General features: G+C 35.6%; 1 protein-coding gene across 2 annotated transcripts in view; it reads right to left on the bottom strand.

The window, feature by feature from the left end:
* The window catches only part of LOC144437849 (protein naked cuticle homolog 1-like), a 44,380-nt gene extending 28,560 nt beyond the window's left edge, over nucleotides 1-15,820 (bottom strand). Inside the window, exons 1-3 of one of the 2 annotated variants that reach the window (XM_078126877.1) lie at nucleotides 15,633-15,820; nucleotides 15,383-15,418; nucleotides 15,081-15,202 (exon numbers count right to left, since the gene is read on the bottom strand). In XM_078126877.1, the coding sequence (XP_077983003.1) occupies nucleotides 15,081-15,202; nucleotides 15,383-15,418; nucleotides 15,633-15,657 (183 nt within the window). In that variant the 5' untranslated portion in view covers nucleotides 15,658-15,820. Of the gene's footprint in view, nucleotides 1-15,080; nucleotides 15,209-15,382; nucleotides 15,419-15,632 lie in introns of those variants that run through there. The other variant, XM_078126878.1, reaches the window with a different exon arrangement.
* Between the last annotated feature and the right edge of the window lie 882 nt (nucleotides 15,821-16,702).

Raw genomic sequence — 16,702 nt, 5'->3', positions numbered from 1 at the left:
TTTTAAATGTAACACTTTTGTCGGAGATCACAACCAATTTTAATATTTTAGGCACATAATATACTTAAAACACACATATTTACCTTTGGCAAGCCTTTTTTGTTTGTTTAAATACACTACTTTTCACGTTCAGAGTTCATAACCAGTTCAAATATTTCAAGCACATAATAATAAACTTGCATTCAACGTTACTTTTTTCTGTTAAAATGTAATTTGTTTGCAGTGAAAATTAGTTTCAAATACTATAGCCACATAAAAAACTCAACACACATATTTTGAGTTCGACACATTGCTTTTTGGTTTACATGTACATACATGTAACACTTTCATATATTTGCATTCCACATAATTTTATATAGAAATGTAATACTTTTTGCACATATGGGGGGGTCAAAACAAGTTTAAAATAATTGTTGGTGCATAAAATCTATTTCGCCTATCACAGCTAGCAATATTTTACAGGGAGCACCATGAGCAGTTCACACATATATATGCATTCCACATAATTTTTTTATAGAAATGTAATACTTTTTGCACATATGGGGGGTGGGGGTGTCAAAACAAGTTTAAAATAATTGTTGGTGCATAAAATCTATTTCGCCTATCACAGCTAGCAATATTTTACAGGGAGCACCATGAGCAGTCTGAATGGCCATTTTTGCCAATGCACATCTTTTTTTCTTTTTTCTTTTTTGAAATGCAACATGTTGAATGCATGGACCAGTTTGGAAATACACTTTGTGGATTATAATATCTCTCTTTGTTATTTTTGGATTTATATAGACATTTGTTATATACCTGAATACACAGCTGTTCACACTAGCATACTTTTGCAAATATACATGTAGATATAAATTTTTATGTTTGTTGTGCATCAAAACTAGTCTCAGTGTAGTTTGGGGATAAACCAATTTTTCTTCTCATATACAAATGTAAGTACATTTGATTTCAAAGGATATCACACGTTTTTTGAAAATCATGGGGGGGGGGGGGGACACGTACATTGTAACTAACAAATCTTGAATTTTTTAATTCAAATTTCCAATAATAATATACATGGTCAACATTCCCTTTTTTTGGATATATAGTATTTTGGCTAGAGGTTTGGGAGCCCTGGTAACAATAGGAAGAGAGTGCTGGAAAAACCAACACTTCAAATTCATATTTCCATATCTTATACAACAAATTTGGAGAGAAATCCAAAATTTTGGAGAGAAATCCTTAGCTCATAGATTTAATCTACTCACTGCTACAAAACCAAATTATTGTTGTTGACAACAATGCACATCCTATTGAAACCATCCACTTTCCCGCTAAAAGCAAAGTGACCAAAATTTCAGATTTTTCCATAAATTTTTCTATATATCTCTGCAATTTTAGTCCAAAGGCCAAAAAACAATCTTAGTTAATCCGCTGATGTACAAAATTTAGGTTAAAACATGACGACAATAAAGTTATTCTACCAAATAATCTCCCTTTAACGGTCCACATGTTCCAATAAAGGGGGCTAATTGCTTGGACATTGAAATTGAGATTCTGTGAAGGTCAAATAAAAATGAACACCATACTTGCAGTGTTATTTTGCTAAGGTTTGGTAACCCCGGCAACGAGATCTGGTAAACCTTACAATGACTTGAATACATTTTATTCTAATTGAAATTGGAAACCCTAGTAAACACCCTAGTGAAGTCAGTCAGACATAACATACTTTTAATACCATCCTCTTAATAAAAATACTTACTTGACAAAAATATTAATCACATTATCTTTCAGTACCTGTCTTTCCTGCTTCTAATAATTTTCAAACGAGATATTGTAGCTGTTCTTTTTAATAGGTATATATATATATACTACAGAATTTGAAATTTAATTTTGGTTAATTTAATTAATATTTATAATTTAAAACCTTGCTCAGAATTGTGAATTTTCAACTGGGATACTATGCATACTTTTTGTAAATTGATGAAAGAAGAAAAGAAAGAAAGAAAGAAACTGAAGTGATTTTCATTCCTCAATGTTGTTATTTAACAGAGTGAAAAACACAAAAAAGTAAAAAATCTATTTCTCATCAATTTTATTTTTACACTTTGAAAAAATCGTAACTTTTAGCTGTTAAAAAAACCACACAGCAAAGTTTGAACATCATTCTGGACAGATTTTATCTATATTTACCAAAGTAAATGAATGTTATCAAAATTGATTTTCTCACCATTTTCTACTAGTTTGATAAGACCTAGAAAAATAGAGGTCAGGTCAGTGGCCTTTCACCTTTGACCCAGCTTCCAGTAAACCCAGGTTGATCAAAACAAATACTAGTAGTTTACATTGAGGAATATTGATAAAATAATGGCTCTAGTGCAAATACAACATGACATTTCACCAGTATACATTATTTATTATCTTGTTTTCTTATTATTTATTAGACGTAAAGTCTTGTAGAGTGTGTACAAAATCAGAGAATTTAGATAACATTTGATTGATTATCAGACACCATTGTTTATGTAAGTGATAAAAAAAAATATGGGTCAAAATTTGATATGTCATTCATTATACCAGCAATGGATTATTTCCAATGACACTTTGTTAACTTTTGACAGTTTCTTATCTTTTTTCTGTGGTTTGTCAGTTGCACAACATGGCTTCACAGCATTGTATTCAAAATACTAAATTGGTCATTAATTCATTACACTAGAAGTCAGTTCCTCTTGATACAGAATATTGTCTGGCTCAACAACATTTTATAAACATTGCTACATTTTAACATCTCAATTTTTTTTTGCTAAATTGCTACATTTTATCATCTGGTGCAAGAAAAATTTACTAACTTTGCTACATTTTATATCATTTTAAAGTATAATTGTTTATTATAATTTTTTTCAGATTTCAGATCACCTACATGTAACATACACAGAAAAATGTAGCAATGTTGGTAGGATTTTAGTCTAACCAAACAATACAATGTAGTGATTTTAAAAAGATGTTTGTTGTGACAGACAGTGTTCTTTTTTCATGTGTTAACTGGCTTCTATTGTATCTGAATGTTGGCTAGATATTGACAAGGACTTCAATGATTTTTTTACTGAAAAATACGGAAGATAAGAAAAATCCACAAGTATTAGATAAAATACTTGTAGACTTGTCATTCACCCATCAATCAATTCTCGACCCCACCATTGGCCTTATTTTGAAGATCAAACCTTCAGCATGTTTGCAGTCATTCATTTCTGTACCACACCAGATAAAAAGTACAAGATGCAGGGCTCAAATTATTGCGCAATAATTCAATTTCAAAGTATAGCTTAGCTGATTATTGCTTGTCGCCCACTTGATGTCAGCCCTCAATCACTGTCATGTATGAAATAACTACATTTTCACAATTATTTTTGAAAACCCTACACTACATTTTCACATTTTGAAAACTCTACATTTTCACAATTATTTTTGAAAACTCTACATTTTCACAATTATTTTTGAAAATTCTACACTGCATTTTCACAATTTTTTCCCAAAACTACACTGCATTTTCACAATTATTTTTGAAAACTCTACACTACATTTTTACTATCATTTTGGAAAACTCTACACTACATTTTTACAATCATTTTGGAAAACTCTACACTACATTTTCACAATCATTTTGGAAAACTCTAAACTACCTTCACGCAATTATTTTGGAAAACTCTACACTACAATTTTGCAATTAAAAACGCTACACTATATTTTCACAATTATTTTGGAAAACTCTACACTACATTTTCACAATTATTTTGGAAAACACCGAGTCTCTTTTGCATTGCCCCTTATACATGCATGCTTGAGATGATTGCAACTGAAATAATGCACACACATTTATTATTTGGGTCACTACTATACATTCTAAGTCAGTAACATATTAAAGTTATACATGTACATGTGCTATATTATAATTTTTTATGAACACAGACTCGTGATTCATTATCATTTTCAAAATACCCTTTTCCCTGACCGTCTATGTGCACTGCACTTTTTTAGTTCCATTTACCTTGAAGGAAAAATCATAATATTTTGATCGTATTTGAAATTTTTTACGAAAATTTGAACAATTTTATCTGCACTGTAAAATTTTGCAAATATGGGTCAGGTCCAGCACCCACATTGTTAAGGTAAGGTATGTACTAACCTGTGTGTCCTCTGCCTCAATTTGACTTTCCATTTATGCCCAAGAATTTCTTGCGACACACACCAACACTTTGGGTTCCATATACCAAACTACATATACTTTATAATGCAATCTTAATTTACATCATTATATTAGAAATGGTTTGATGTTTATGGGTTTTTTAGCGGAACTAAATACACGAAACTTCAGTTCTGGACACAAATTATTTGTTTTAATTTAGTTTAAACTGCAACATCATGGCCAAAAAAAAAACAGTTTTCTCCATGGCATTTACTACTGGGTAGTAAAAACTGTTAACTGTACACCATGCTTTAACTTTACTTTCAACCTCTGCCCAAGTGCATGTATATATGTATATATGCATCAGAGTTCACAATGACGCCAGTGAGACCAACAACATCGTATATAGTTTGACTATGCTGGATGTGAATGTCGCGTTGTGCCACAACTGATAAAAGCTTCTCTGCCTGCCCTTTCAGCCATCATACATGGTACATTGAGGTACATTGTTTAGTGCTCCACCTAAGTCTTAGCATTCATAACTTCCAGATAAAGCTTTTAACTCCCACAAATTTCCATCTAAGTCTTTCCCTGGAGTGCATTTACTACTGCTTCTATTAAATTCTAGAAGTAATTTTCTGATGTGCCTTTCACAGTTTGATACATTCCAAACCTACCAATTCCTCTAAGAACAACTCCCTAGCTACTTGTCTCCCCCCCCCCTTTTTTTTATATATAAATATTTACACTCAATGAACATCATGAATGAAAAATTTCAGAAGTCAGTGAATGATGAAAAACCAAATTGTCTCCTTATCACTGTTCATGTTAGCTCAGCTATATACAATGATACCCTATTATTTTGTTACGTCATGCAATTATTCTGATGTCAATATTACATGTATAACTAGTACATGGTGACCTTTCGGTACCACAGCAAACATTATAACTTTGACATTGAAGTTGACACGACACATACATGGTTGTAGTAACCTTTGAGAAACTGATACTACTAATGACCTTGCTGTTCCATGACCTTGACGTTGACATTCAATATTTTGTTAGCTACCAAACCAATGGCATTTTAGTGAACCACTATGGTGGCTTATACACACCTATGCTGCCACCCAGTACAACACCTCCATGCTATACATCAAGACCACCCACCAAGTTCCGAGCTACGAGCTGCTCGTATTTAGAAATGACCTGTATAACATCCAGCCTTGGGCTGACTCCCCCTATTAAATGTACACTCTCTCTCAAGCCCCTAAACCACAAGAACTTAATACACAGTACACTGGCTCTTTCTCTAACTATTACTACACACACACACACATACTACATCCCACACTAACTACTACATCAATAATCCTCTAAAAACTTTCCAGTTTTTCTAAACTCCAACTTGATTCATTTGCATACAAATTCTTTCTCAATTAGTGCTGGCTGTGTTCACTTGACTTGCAAGAAGAGTTGGTTGAGTTTTTTCAAAGACGCAATATATGGCTGTCAATCTGTATACGTGTCTGTAAGGTTGCAGAAAAACCCTGGTAACAGATGATTGAGGACCCTAAATTCTTGTAAACTATGCCCTGTTGGACTACATGATCCTTGTACTGGTAACACACACACACACACACACACACACACACACACACACACACACACACACACACACACACACACACACACACACACACACACGCACGCACGCACGCACGCACGCACGCGCACACACACACACACACTCACTCACACACAAACACACACACACACACACACACACACACACACACACACACACACACACACACACAAATCTGATAAAACTAGTTCCAGTTCCCATGTCTTGAACCAAAAGGGAAACATGTTATGCCTATTTTAAAATGTACATCTTGCATGTTAGAAACACTAGAGTTAATGTCATCCCTATGTTTTTTTTCCCCAACACTTACAATTTTCATGTTGCCATAATTCTTATACTCATACCCAAGTTCACTTCTTCTACTTTTGATTGAGACACAGACATGTTTCGAACAAATCACTTGTCCTTCTTACTGGTTTGGAAGTGCCTCGGGTTTAAAACTCAATTAAAATATTGTTTCAAAGGTCAAAATTGACAACACTAACACTTCCGATTTGTATATATTTCTTGTTAATTAAAAATGTGGAGTTCTCTTGACATTCTGCTTACCTACAGATTATGTATTACTAAATCCACTGACTTGTAAAGAAGTTTGTTTACGTCACTTTATACATGTTTCCTGTATGTATATATAAATCTTTGTACTAAGTTCCTTCGACATCATTTTCATGCGCTAATAATCATGGTCTGTGACTGAATGAACCACACACATTGGATGTGCTATGACATAAACGTCAATGCTAAAAAACGAAATACGAAAAAAAATGGAAAGTAAAAAAGCTCAACATTTGTAGAATTGCTTCTTTTTACAGTAACCATTCTGTTAAAGACATTATCGGTTACCTGCAATCGGCTACATGTACCTCCAATCACGCCTCCAATACCACAGTGGTTTTTTTTTGGTTTTGGGGGGTTTCACGCCTGTCATGTGCTTGTGCACGTAGACTTTTTTGTTACACATATACATGTATACTACAATCTCGGATGGTGACGAATTCTCAAAGTTTGGTAAATTCCACACTGGAGTGGTAGATAACGTCAACAGACAAGGGGTTCATGCTTTCTGCCGTATTGCACACACTGTGTAAATTGATGGAGGTGACGGGGCACATACAACGATGGCTGGTTCACTGCCAATGAATTCATACATCCATTTGTAAGGCATACTTGAAGCTCTCTTAAGTGGGAAAGACATACTTGCTATGTTACAGTACACCCATTAAATGGAGTTGTCAGCTAACACTCCATGCCGAAAGAAACAAATATCACTCCACACTCCTAGACTTCATGAACAATGACGGAATTCTTTCACTTTAGCATTCAAGTCTTAATTCCCTAATGCTTGTTGATACCACTGACAATTCAAAAAAAAATTCACTTCATAGTAGCTTTTTTCTAGCGTGTGTTTTTTTTTTGCATTGTGGACGGCATTCTATATACACGTATGTCCAATACAAATTTTTTTTCTCAAATTGATTTCACCTCTATCATAAATACAAATGAGGAGTTTTGGATTAAAATTAAAGTGGATAAAGAAAAAGTTAGTCCAGAACAAAATAATGATGCCATGTAATCCTTAAGACTTCACTGACACAGCTAAAATGATGTAGGCTTGGTGTTTCACTCATGTGACATGACACTTACAGCTAAAATGATGTAGGCTTGGTGTTTCACTCATGTGACATGACATTTACAGCTAAAATGATGTAGGCTTGGTGTTTCACTCATGTCACATGACATTTACAGCTAAAATGATGTAGGCTTGGTGTTTCACTCATGTGACATGACACTTACAGCTAAAATGATGTAGGCTTGGTGTTTCACTCATGTCACATGACATTTACAGCTAAAATGATGTAGGCTTGGTGTTTCACTCATGTGACATGACACTTACAGCTAAAATGATGTAGGCTTGGTGTTTCACTCATGTCACATGACATTTACAGCTAAAATGATGTAGGCTTGGTGTTTCACTCATGTGACATGACATTTACAACTAAAATGATGAAGGCTTGATGTTTCACTCATGCAACATGACATTTGTTACACACATGACCCACGAGGGAAAAACCAAGCCAACACCGTTTTAGCTGTAACATAACACTAATGTGAGAATTGATTGAAGTTCTGGCCTCTAAAATCTACAAAAAATGACAACCTTTTTGCACACTTTTGTGTCTTTTTAGCATAAAAAGTAATAAAATTAATAAGTGTATGTACAACTGTAACTGATATACAGCTTTGTAATTAGCATCTCAACTGAAAACATGGCTGGTTTAGTACTCACCAGGGACTGTAGTATCAACAAGGAGCTTTTGTTGCCTAATATTAGTAATAACTTTACAATTCACTTTGTTTACAATGAAATTAACCAGGTTCAACTTTTTATTTGAGGTGAAAAAGTAAGGACAGCATGTATTAGAGATATTTTTTTATTATTTTGAAATCTAACCTTTGACCTTTACCGAGAATATTTCATCAGATGAAGCCAAACATTTTGATGTATTCTGAAGTGCGGGTGATTCCGATTTTGCGAACAAGAAAAGTTACGTAGTAAAAAACATTTGGGAGCATATCACACAGTCTGTATGTTTCAATCCTGGGTCATCATATTAGTGTTACCTTAATAAGGATTACACACAAAAAAAGGAATTGTTTCTGGTCGAGACAGTTTCTCTAAAATGGTGCAACGGCATTTCCTTTTATGTTCAACAAATATATCACTAAATCTACTATTTATGACAGTTACTTTTCTTTTTATGTAGTACTTTTAAGCATATATGTGGGTATATGAGTGTATATGTGGGGCAGATGTCACTTGCTTGTTCATGATTGGCGCTGCAGTTATCTTTACTGAAGTAGATAGGGTTATTTTTGTGTTTCCCAACGGATCTGTAGACTGCATGGGCTGGACAAACACATACACAAAATCACTGACGCTAACCAGAAACACATTTTTTTGGCCTTACATGGGATCATTCTTTTTTGTTCTGAACCAACTTTTTCTATAGCTCTACCAAGCAACCATACTTCGCACATGGATTTTGATACAAATCGGAATATTGGCCTGTAAACCAAAACATTTGTTTGTTTATATCTACTTTGCATATATATGAATATTTAGATCATACACACATCAAAGTCAGTCTTGTCTACAAGCTCTGGATTGTATACAGTATACCAATAGGAATGCTATCACTGAGATCTGTGCAATTGTTGTGTTTGACAACTTACAAGTATGTACAACCTAATTTGTATACCAGTGATGAGATTTTGCTAACCTTGAATTTCAGCAAGTTCTCACAGACATCCAAGATCTGGTTATCGCCCCCTCCCCACCACCTCTATGTACTTTTAGGTGTATATCTTTTGACCAAAAATTATATTTTTAAGACAAAATATACAATGTAAACCATTTGCCACAAAACTAATCAAAACTGTTGTTTTTAAATTAACTAAAGTATATCACAGTCAGTCATACATGCATACATACACGCACACACACACACACTTCTAGAATACTGGTGAACATTCCACAGTTGCAGTATTGTGCTAGAAATATGTTTAAAACCTATACTTGGATCATGAGAGGAAATGCATACAAATCAAATACAATTTCTGGACTTCAGATGAAAGTGGGTTTTTTTTTCTTCAAATTTAGCTTTCTTTCAGCCTCGGAGCAAATGCCACAGTGGCCTTATAAACTGATGTCCCATTGACAAAATGTTCTCATCAACAGGAACTCACTGTATTGTAGGACAGTTTGTTGCATTTGTGTTCGGCTGACAGCAGGGGTCCAAAATCTTAGGATGTTGTTCATTCACGATATAAATAACAAAAGGTTCCAAAACAACTTGCAGCAAACAACATTTTTGCTGAGGCAATGTCTTCCATTTGCCCTTTATACAGACTCCAGGCCTCCTCCGGCATTAAAAAAAAAAAAGTACAAGCATTGGACGAGAATGAAAAAGAAAAAAAAAATTCCTTCACATTTAGATTGAGTCTTTGTGGGCATTGACAATACACACCAGGTAACTATGCCAGGAAAGGCAACAAATACCATTGAAATACACTGAAAGGTAGTCCAACCAAGTTGTTATTCACCACTAGAAACTCCGAAAATCTTTACACGGAAAAGGTGCATTGCAACAGATCTCTAATAGTAGACCTGAAAGTGACAATCTCACAAGAAAACAATGTTGTGTAACACCCCCTCTCATCAACACAGATCAATTCTTCATTTTATTTAACTCTATTCATTCCTTCCTCTAATGGAATGTAGCACAAAATTCCGAACAACCGACACATTTTGTAGCAGACAGATTTACTTTCAGGCTAAAAAAAATGACACAAAAGAAATTAAAAAAAAATACACTTGAACAGACAAACCTACACCAAACATCTTTGATAGTATTTATTTATCATTTCATCAAAATCGCTCATTTTTCAAACAGAAAAAGTTTCGAACAAATCCAAAAAAACGTCAAATTAATATTTGAAGAAAATTTGGGTATAAAAGCATATACGGTGTTTCAACACGGGAAATATATACGAAAGAAATTGGAGTCAAAAAAATTTAGGTACATGTAAGTGCATATAGAAATGCATGAAATCTCCATTTATTCAACAACAAAATATAAGAAAAACGAACAGTGTAAAAATAGGCCATGATTTCAGAGCAATTTACGAACATCATGTGTTCTTAACAATACATGAACATCCACTAATAAAATTTAACTATCTTCTCTGGAGTCTATAAAAGCTTAGGTCACGTGACTGATAGTACACTATAATATGTTACAATGCAACACATAAATTCATAACCCCTTTTTTTGTCTTCACCGATTCATCTCAATAATTTCCCAAGCTTTTATATACGTAAGAAAACAGAGATAACATTAGAAATATGGATACTCGACAAAACAGGTGAATGTAGTATGATGCGTTTAAAAAATTATAAACCAGACAACAATAGTTTGCTCTCTGATTATGTTTTTTTTTATCTAAATTGTTTTTGCATTCATTTTCCGAGATAGAAATTACAAAGATTAATTCTAGTACAATCAACTGTCTAGCACTCGTCCACAAGACTGTATGCGAACATGTACACACACATATATGGACAGTCACCTGATACATGCAATAAAAAGTCGATGTTGCTACATCAGAGCGAAATAAAATTTTATGGCTTAGAAAGTCTACCTGGTTTCATTACTGCAGTGTTGCTTATCTTTTAACCATTATAGGGTTAGGTATTTTCACAATCTAAATGACAAAGGCAGTGTATTTTTTATCTGAATTCAAATTTTGAAGGAAAAAAACACCACGACTGATTTCGTAATCTTGGGCATTTTGAACACGGTAGTTCACCTGATGGGAGTTTTATCGTGGAGAACTGTGAATAACTAAGCCAGTCAGCAGTTTTCTATTTCCTGTACCCATAATGTTACACTCGCCATGAACATCAAATTGCTGTTTTTTGAAATACCATTATCTTCTTTCAGTGCTGGAATTACAGGAAACCATCTAAAGTTGATATTTTACATATGCACAATCATTCTGCCTTCTGCATACAAATTTCAAATTGTTATGTTTTTCGACACAAGAAACAGTTTTTACTGTCTGAAAATAATCACAATTTGTCTGTATTGCAGCATTTATAGTCCGAAATCTTCCTCGCCAGTTTATTTTAACAATCCTATGTTGAAGCGAAACTTTGTCTGATTTCAAAGCCATTTCAAATACTCGTAAATACTCCAACAATGATTCCCATGTTTAACACATCCACACACAGCGGATGGTATTTGCCGCGGCAAGGTCCGCAAAAGATAAGTCGACAAGTCACCACGATGAGTTCATAGCAGGCATTCAATACAGTGCTCCTTAAGAAGCACACACATACATCTAAATAACTCGCTACAGTCACCCCACAATTATTAAAGAATATAAACAAGCAAGCCTTTGATGCAGACCGCAAGATAGTGTTGGGGTCATTGACATAGATTATGGGGTCGGCCCCAACGCCTTCTTCATAACTGTTCATTTATTTGACAAGGTCAGCCTTTACATATAAATATATCTGGCCAAGCACTGAAACCTGATCAGATTTTCAACAAGTATATATGCCGACACTGCTTTCAGCTTACACATGATAAAACTATACTTCCTCACATCTTCAATGTATTCTCACTGCATACAGCCGAGAACCTTCCAACTTTAATCTCACTGCCTTGTTGAAACAATCACATCAAAAACATGTTTACTCCAACTTTTTTTTTTTTTAAATCTCTTCAATTAAGCCAGAAATCTCATTGATCCAAACATCATAAAGAGCCCTATCATTATTCTAATCACATCAAAAACACTGGATACCAACAAGGTTGCTACAAAAAAAAAAACACTAGTTCAATGTTTGGCCAGGTTTACGGACGAATACTCAACCACAATGAAAAGAATAATCAATCAATACACTTGGTGAAAAAGAATTCATCACATAATTATTATTACATTAAAGTTGAAGTGGCCCCCCTTTATTTCAATTCAATCTTGGAATAAGTGAACTCATTAATTTTCATACAGGAATAGAAAGCAGAAACTCGAACATCTGAAGTGTCTCTACCACAATATATTTTCTTAAAGTTGGTAACTTCAAGCCTCACTACTGACTTGTTCATTATCAGATGGTAAACACAATTCAAAGCATACAATTTCCTAGTTAATCTACTAACCTATTCACTAGCAAACAATACGGCATTAATGATTAAGTCACTTTGTGATAGAATTTGGTTCACCAAGATCGATCAAAACAACGTATTTCCTCCAAGCACACTTCCTAACCATCTTTCTAAGTACAGAAGCAACCATGTTTTCTCTCTTATTTGCATGATAACTACCTCACATAACTTAGAGAAAAAGAAAAATTCCTGGATCAAAATTTTCGATACAAATGCATTTAGAGTTTGACATTACATTGCGAGCTTAAGTATAGTACACTAATTTGGAGAAACTCTACTTTGGTGATACAAAACCCATTCACAACAAAATTTGAACAATTTCATTTTATTCGTGGCAGTCAAATTTCCAGATAATGAATCTCCATGTGGGAAGGCAGTGAAATTATAGGAGAAATAATAAAATTTTCAGAGCAGTCCAGGCAGTATGCTAAACTACTTTGCGTGCATCAAGTTTGACCCTTTGGAATGGGTGCATGCATGGTTAAGGTGATGATAGAACACCATGTTATGTAACTTAAAATGTCCAAGTAAGCCTTCATTACATCAACTAATATAATCATCTCACCAAAACCCCACAATGGTTCAAACTGTCAACCTCCTCAGCTAGACTGACTCAGTAACCATACATCATTCCATCTTTTGAGAATGGTCTTACAAATAAACTTTATTACTATATTAGTAACTTGTTTACTTGTATTTCATGACTCATTCATTGACTAAAAAACTCTGTGTCAGAAGAGAGCATCATTTTCTTCCTGGTCTAACTAACATTAGCCCATAAAACATTGTTGAGAGCAGAATTCAGATGTAAAATACATATCTCGCTCATAAAATTGGTTTTGCTCCAGAGCGCAAGTCTTTTTAAGTTTAAAGAGAGGGAGGTCAAGGTGCAATACATTTGAAAGTAGAGTGTGACTGAGCAACATAAAAAGGTTCATGCTGTAATTTGGGTAACAAAAAAACGTAAATGCAATGCATTCAGCGAGTCGAATTTTTTTCCCACTACCATGGAAACGAATCTTTACAACGAAACTTGCACAGAATTACTTCAATGTCTATTTTTTTTTTACCTACAACTTTCACCCGGAATTGGCACACACTGAATACGTAGCACTTCAAGTGAAACTTTAGTTGAGAGATTTGACAAATGACCCTAACTTCAATTTGGTCGTCATGTGCTACTTATTTTCTTGCACACTAGCACACCAATAAGGCGCTAAACAAATAAAGCATGCTGTTGGGGCACTCACGCTGTGTCATGTCTCCGAGAGTATTGCCTGCACAAACACAGGACGCATTTGGTGTACTGTTTATTTAAGTCCCTAAATCCACGCCTAAACAGCCAATTTCTTGCACGGCAAGCACACTGTTTTACTAAGAGATTGCGCTCAATACAACTTCAGAATAGAGCATCTCCCTTTTAAAACTCTTTTGTTGTGGTTCTTAGCGATTACATTTCTTTTTGCATGAATTCACCTTGCCCAACTACTGCTCTTTCATGACGAACAACGAATGGACCAAAGGTTTGTTACGTTTGAACTCCCCCATTTTCTTTCCAAAGAAATAAAACCGAACTCCCATACTGTCAACTTCCGCCCTGGTGTTTTCTTTCCTGCCACCGAAAAACTACAAGCAATCCCTAGCTCTATTTAACCCCCAAAGCAAAATCCGAACCCCATCTCGTAACACGCTTTGCGCCGTGATACATTATAAGTAAATAAATATAGATTTAGGATGGTTGTAACCTCTTTTAAGATTTCAGTGCCACAGCGATAACTTTGATGGCAACTCGTCAGATGAGATTTTACTCTTTTTAAAGAAAATTGACAAAGTATACCGAACACATATACGCAGGAAAACACCCTCCACAAAAACGCAATCGGTACCCGAAGTACACAAGTTACGACTGAATAGTATAGTGTTTATCGAAAGTACGGTAGTAAATTCTAAATGGCTGTGAAATAAAATCCTGGTGGAAAATTCTACGTAACGAACGACCTTGGCTCACTATAGGTTTTACGTACGTACGTACCAACTCACTGTAAATAACAATATCGGACATTCACAGATTGGTCTTGATAACAGCGCTTCCCTGAAGCTCTATATCTGGAACCAACATAACCACGATTTGACAAACGTGATTTGCGTTCTGAAGTTCAAGGTAAATGTTTACGATCGGAGTGTATGTCACTCTATGAGTGAATGCACTTGTCATTGATACATTCAATCTATGCGTATAGAAATGAGAAATTTCTAACGTATTAAAAGTGAGACTTCTAAACTACGATATATGACCACACGCATGTAAGACCATCTCCACGCACGCGAACAGCTGAATTTTCCCATACATCATGTACAGACGACCGATCAACAAACAAGGGGGTTTCCTCCCCGTTTTAGCATCATGTGTGGCCACTACAGATGTAAACACTCGATAAATCGGCTCGAGTTCCGCGATCGCTAGAGACTAAAATACTTGAGAGAAAATTGAAAACAAGCAGGATCACAAAATGAATGACCACGCTGTTCTGATCTTACTTACCGGGGTCAATCGGCACTCTTTATAGGTGGCCAAATTCCACCCCGTGGCCGACTTCTGCCGATTGTATTCCTCGAGATTTCTGTACTTAGCGTTAAAATTTCCGTTGAAAACAAACGTCCCACCTGCCAAAGACGAAAAGAACGAGACACTCACATTGTCAACATTACGGACGAAAAGAAGATGAACGGGAACAACCAACCCTGCATACACCCGCCTTCCACACATCTAATACATTCGACGATCAACGTACGTACGTATGTACGAAAAAACTACCGACAAAGGCTATATATGTATGCGCTTACCTTCCGGACTTTCGCGTTTCTTGTTGAATGGGACAGCTGTTTGATGAAATGTCCAAAGCAATAACGTCCATGTGGAGAGAAGAAAACGAATTATCAGTGCTACTAAAATAGAAAAAATTCATCCAAAAGCGCGAGTAAATAAGACAAAGGGTAGAAATTATATCGCAAGTATATAGTGCAATGCACCGTATCTCTCCGAACCGTGAACGCGCTCGTCAACACATGTTCCGGAAACCGCTTGAAAACATACCGTGTTTGCTCTGAAGTTTTCCCATATTCTTCAGATTCGCGAACACTACACAGTCGTGATGAAGTCACATCGAAATATCCACTCACAAGGGCAAAACACACTAGCGTAGATCCATCCAAACTAACAATCAGCGAGTTGCGTGTACCCTGTACTTAGCTTAGCGAATGAATGTAGCAAGAAGCGGTGTTCTTTTAGAAGGTTTAGCGTTTATGTCGGCACTCTTTGCTTTACTATAGCTAGTCAGGGGTGGGCGGGGTCAACACCTCGACTGTCAATTTCTGATTGATGGGCTAGTACAATAAAAGCACCCGCGCTCTAAACACACCTCTCATTGGCTTTCTCTGAACTTAATTAAACCGCTATTGTTAAGGATCTTTTCATTGGCCGGCAGTTTCGGGGTTGACTTTGTTGAGCGCGCTTCGGGCTGTGACAACGGGCAGAAAGCATTGCCGAGAAAGTATTTTTGGAGGTCGCAAGTGTTTAGAACGTTGGATGGTCAAGGCAAGTACGACTCAAGTAAAAAGATGCCGACAGTCCTTCCTAATTGTATTGGGCGGAGTTACTAGGGAAATAATAGCGACGTCGTACATTTTTGCATCGCTTCGTCGTGACCTCCGCGCTCCTCCCCTCACACACGGTTCATTCCGTAAAAAAAAAGTGTATGAAATACATTCAACCCTATGAACAGCGTTTAGCACTTCATAATAAGCCAGATAAGTATGGTTTATTTCTAGAAAGCGGGCAGAATTAACAACAACAACAACAACAAGGTCATCGAGCAAAATTGGGGCATTTATTTCAGTTTCCGCTTTTAATTTCTTTTAAGTTTTACACGAGTCTGAGTTAGGCTCTTGGCATGTGGGTGTTAGGTGAAGTACATTCAATAATGATTGAGGGACTGTGGTTCACCTTTTGTTATGTGCTTGTCCCGCTGTATATGATCACCTCCATTCATACAGTTTACTTTACAGGAAATCCACTTTGTAAACTTTTGAGGTTGCGTAACAGCGGCGTAATTGTGGAATTACGTCCATTTTCACCTTGCAGTGTATTTAACAGCTGTGAAGTCG

Source organism: Glandiceps talaboti, chromosome 7 (assembly GCF_964340395.1).
Source record: "Glandiceps talaboti chromosome 7, keGlaTala1.1, whole genome shotgun sequence".
Classification (NCBI taxonomy): Eukaryota; Metazoa; Hemichordata; class Enteropneusta; family Spengelidae; genus Glandiceps; species Glandiceps talaboti.
This window is presented reverse-complemented; position numbering and strand designations above follow the sequence as displayed.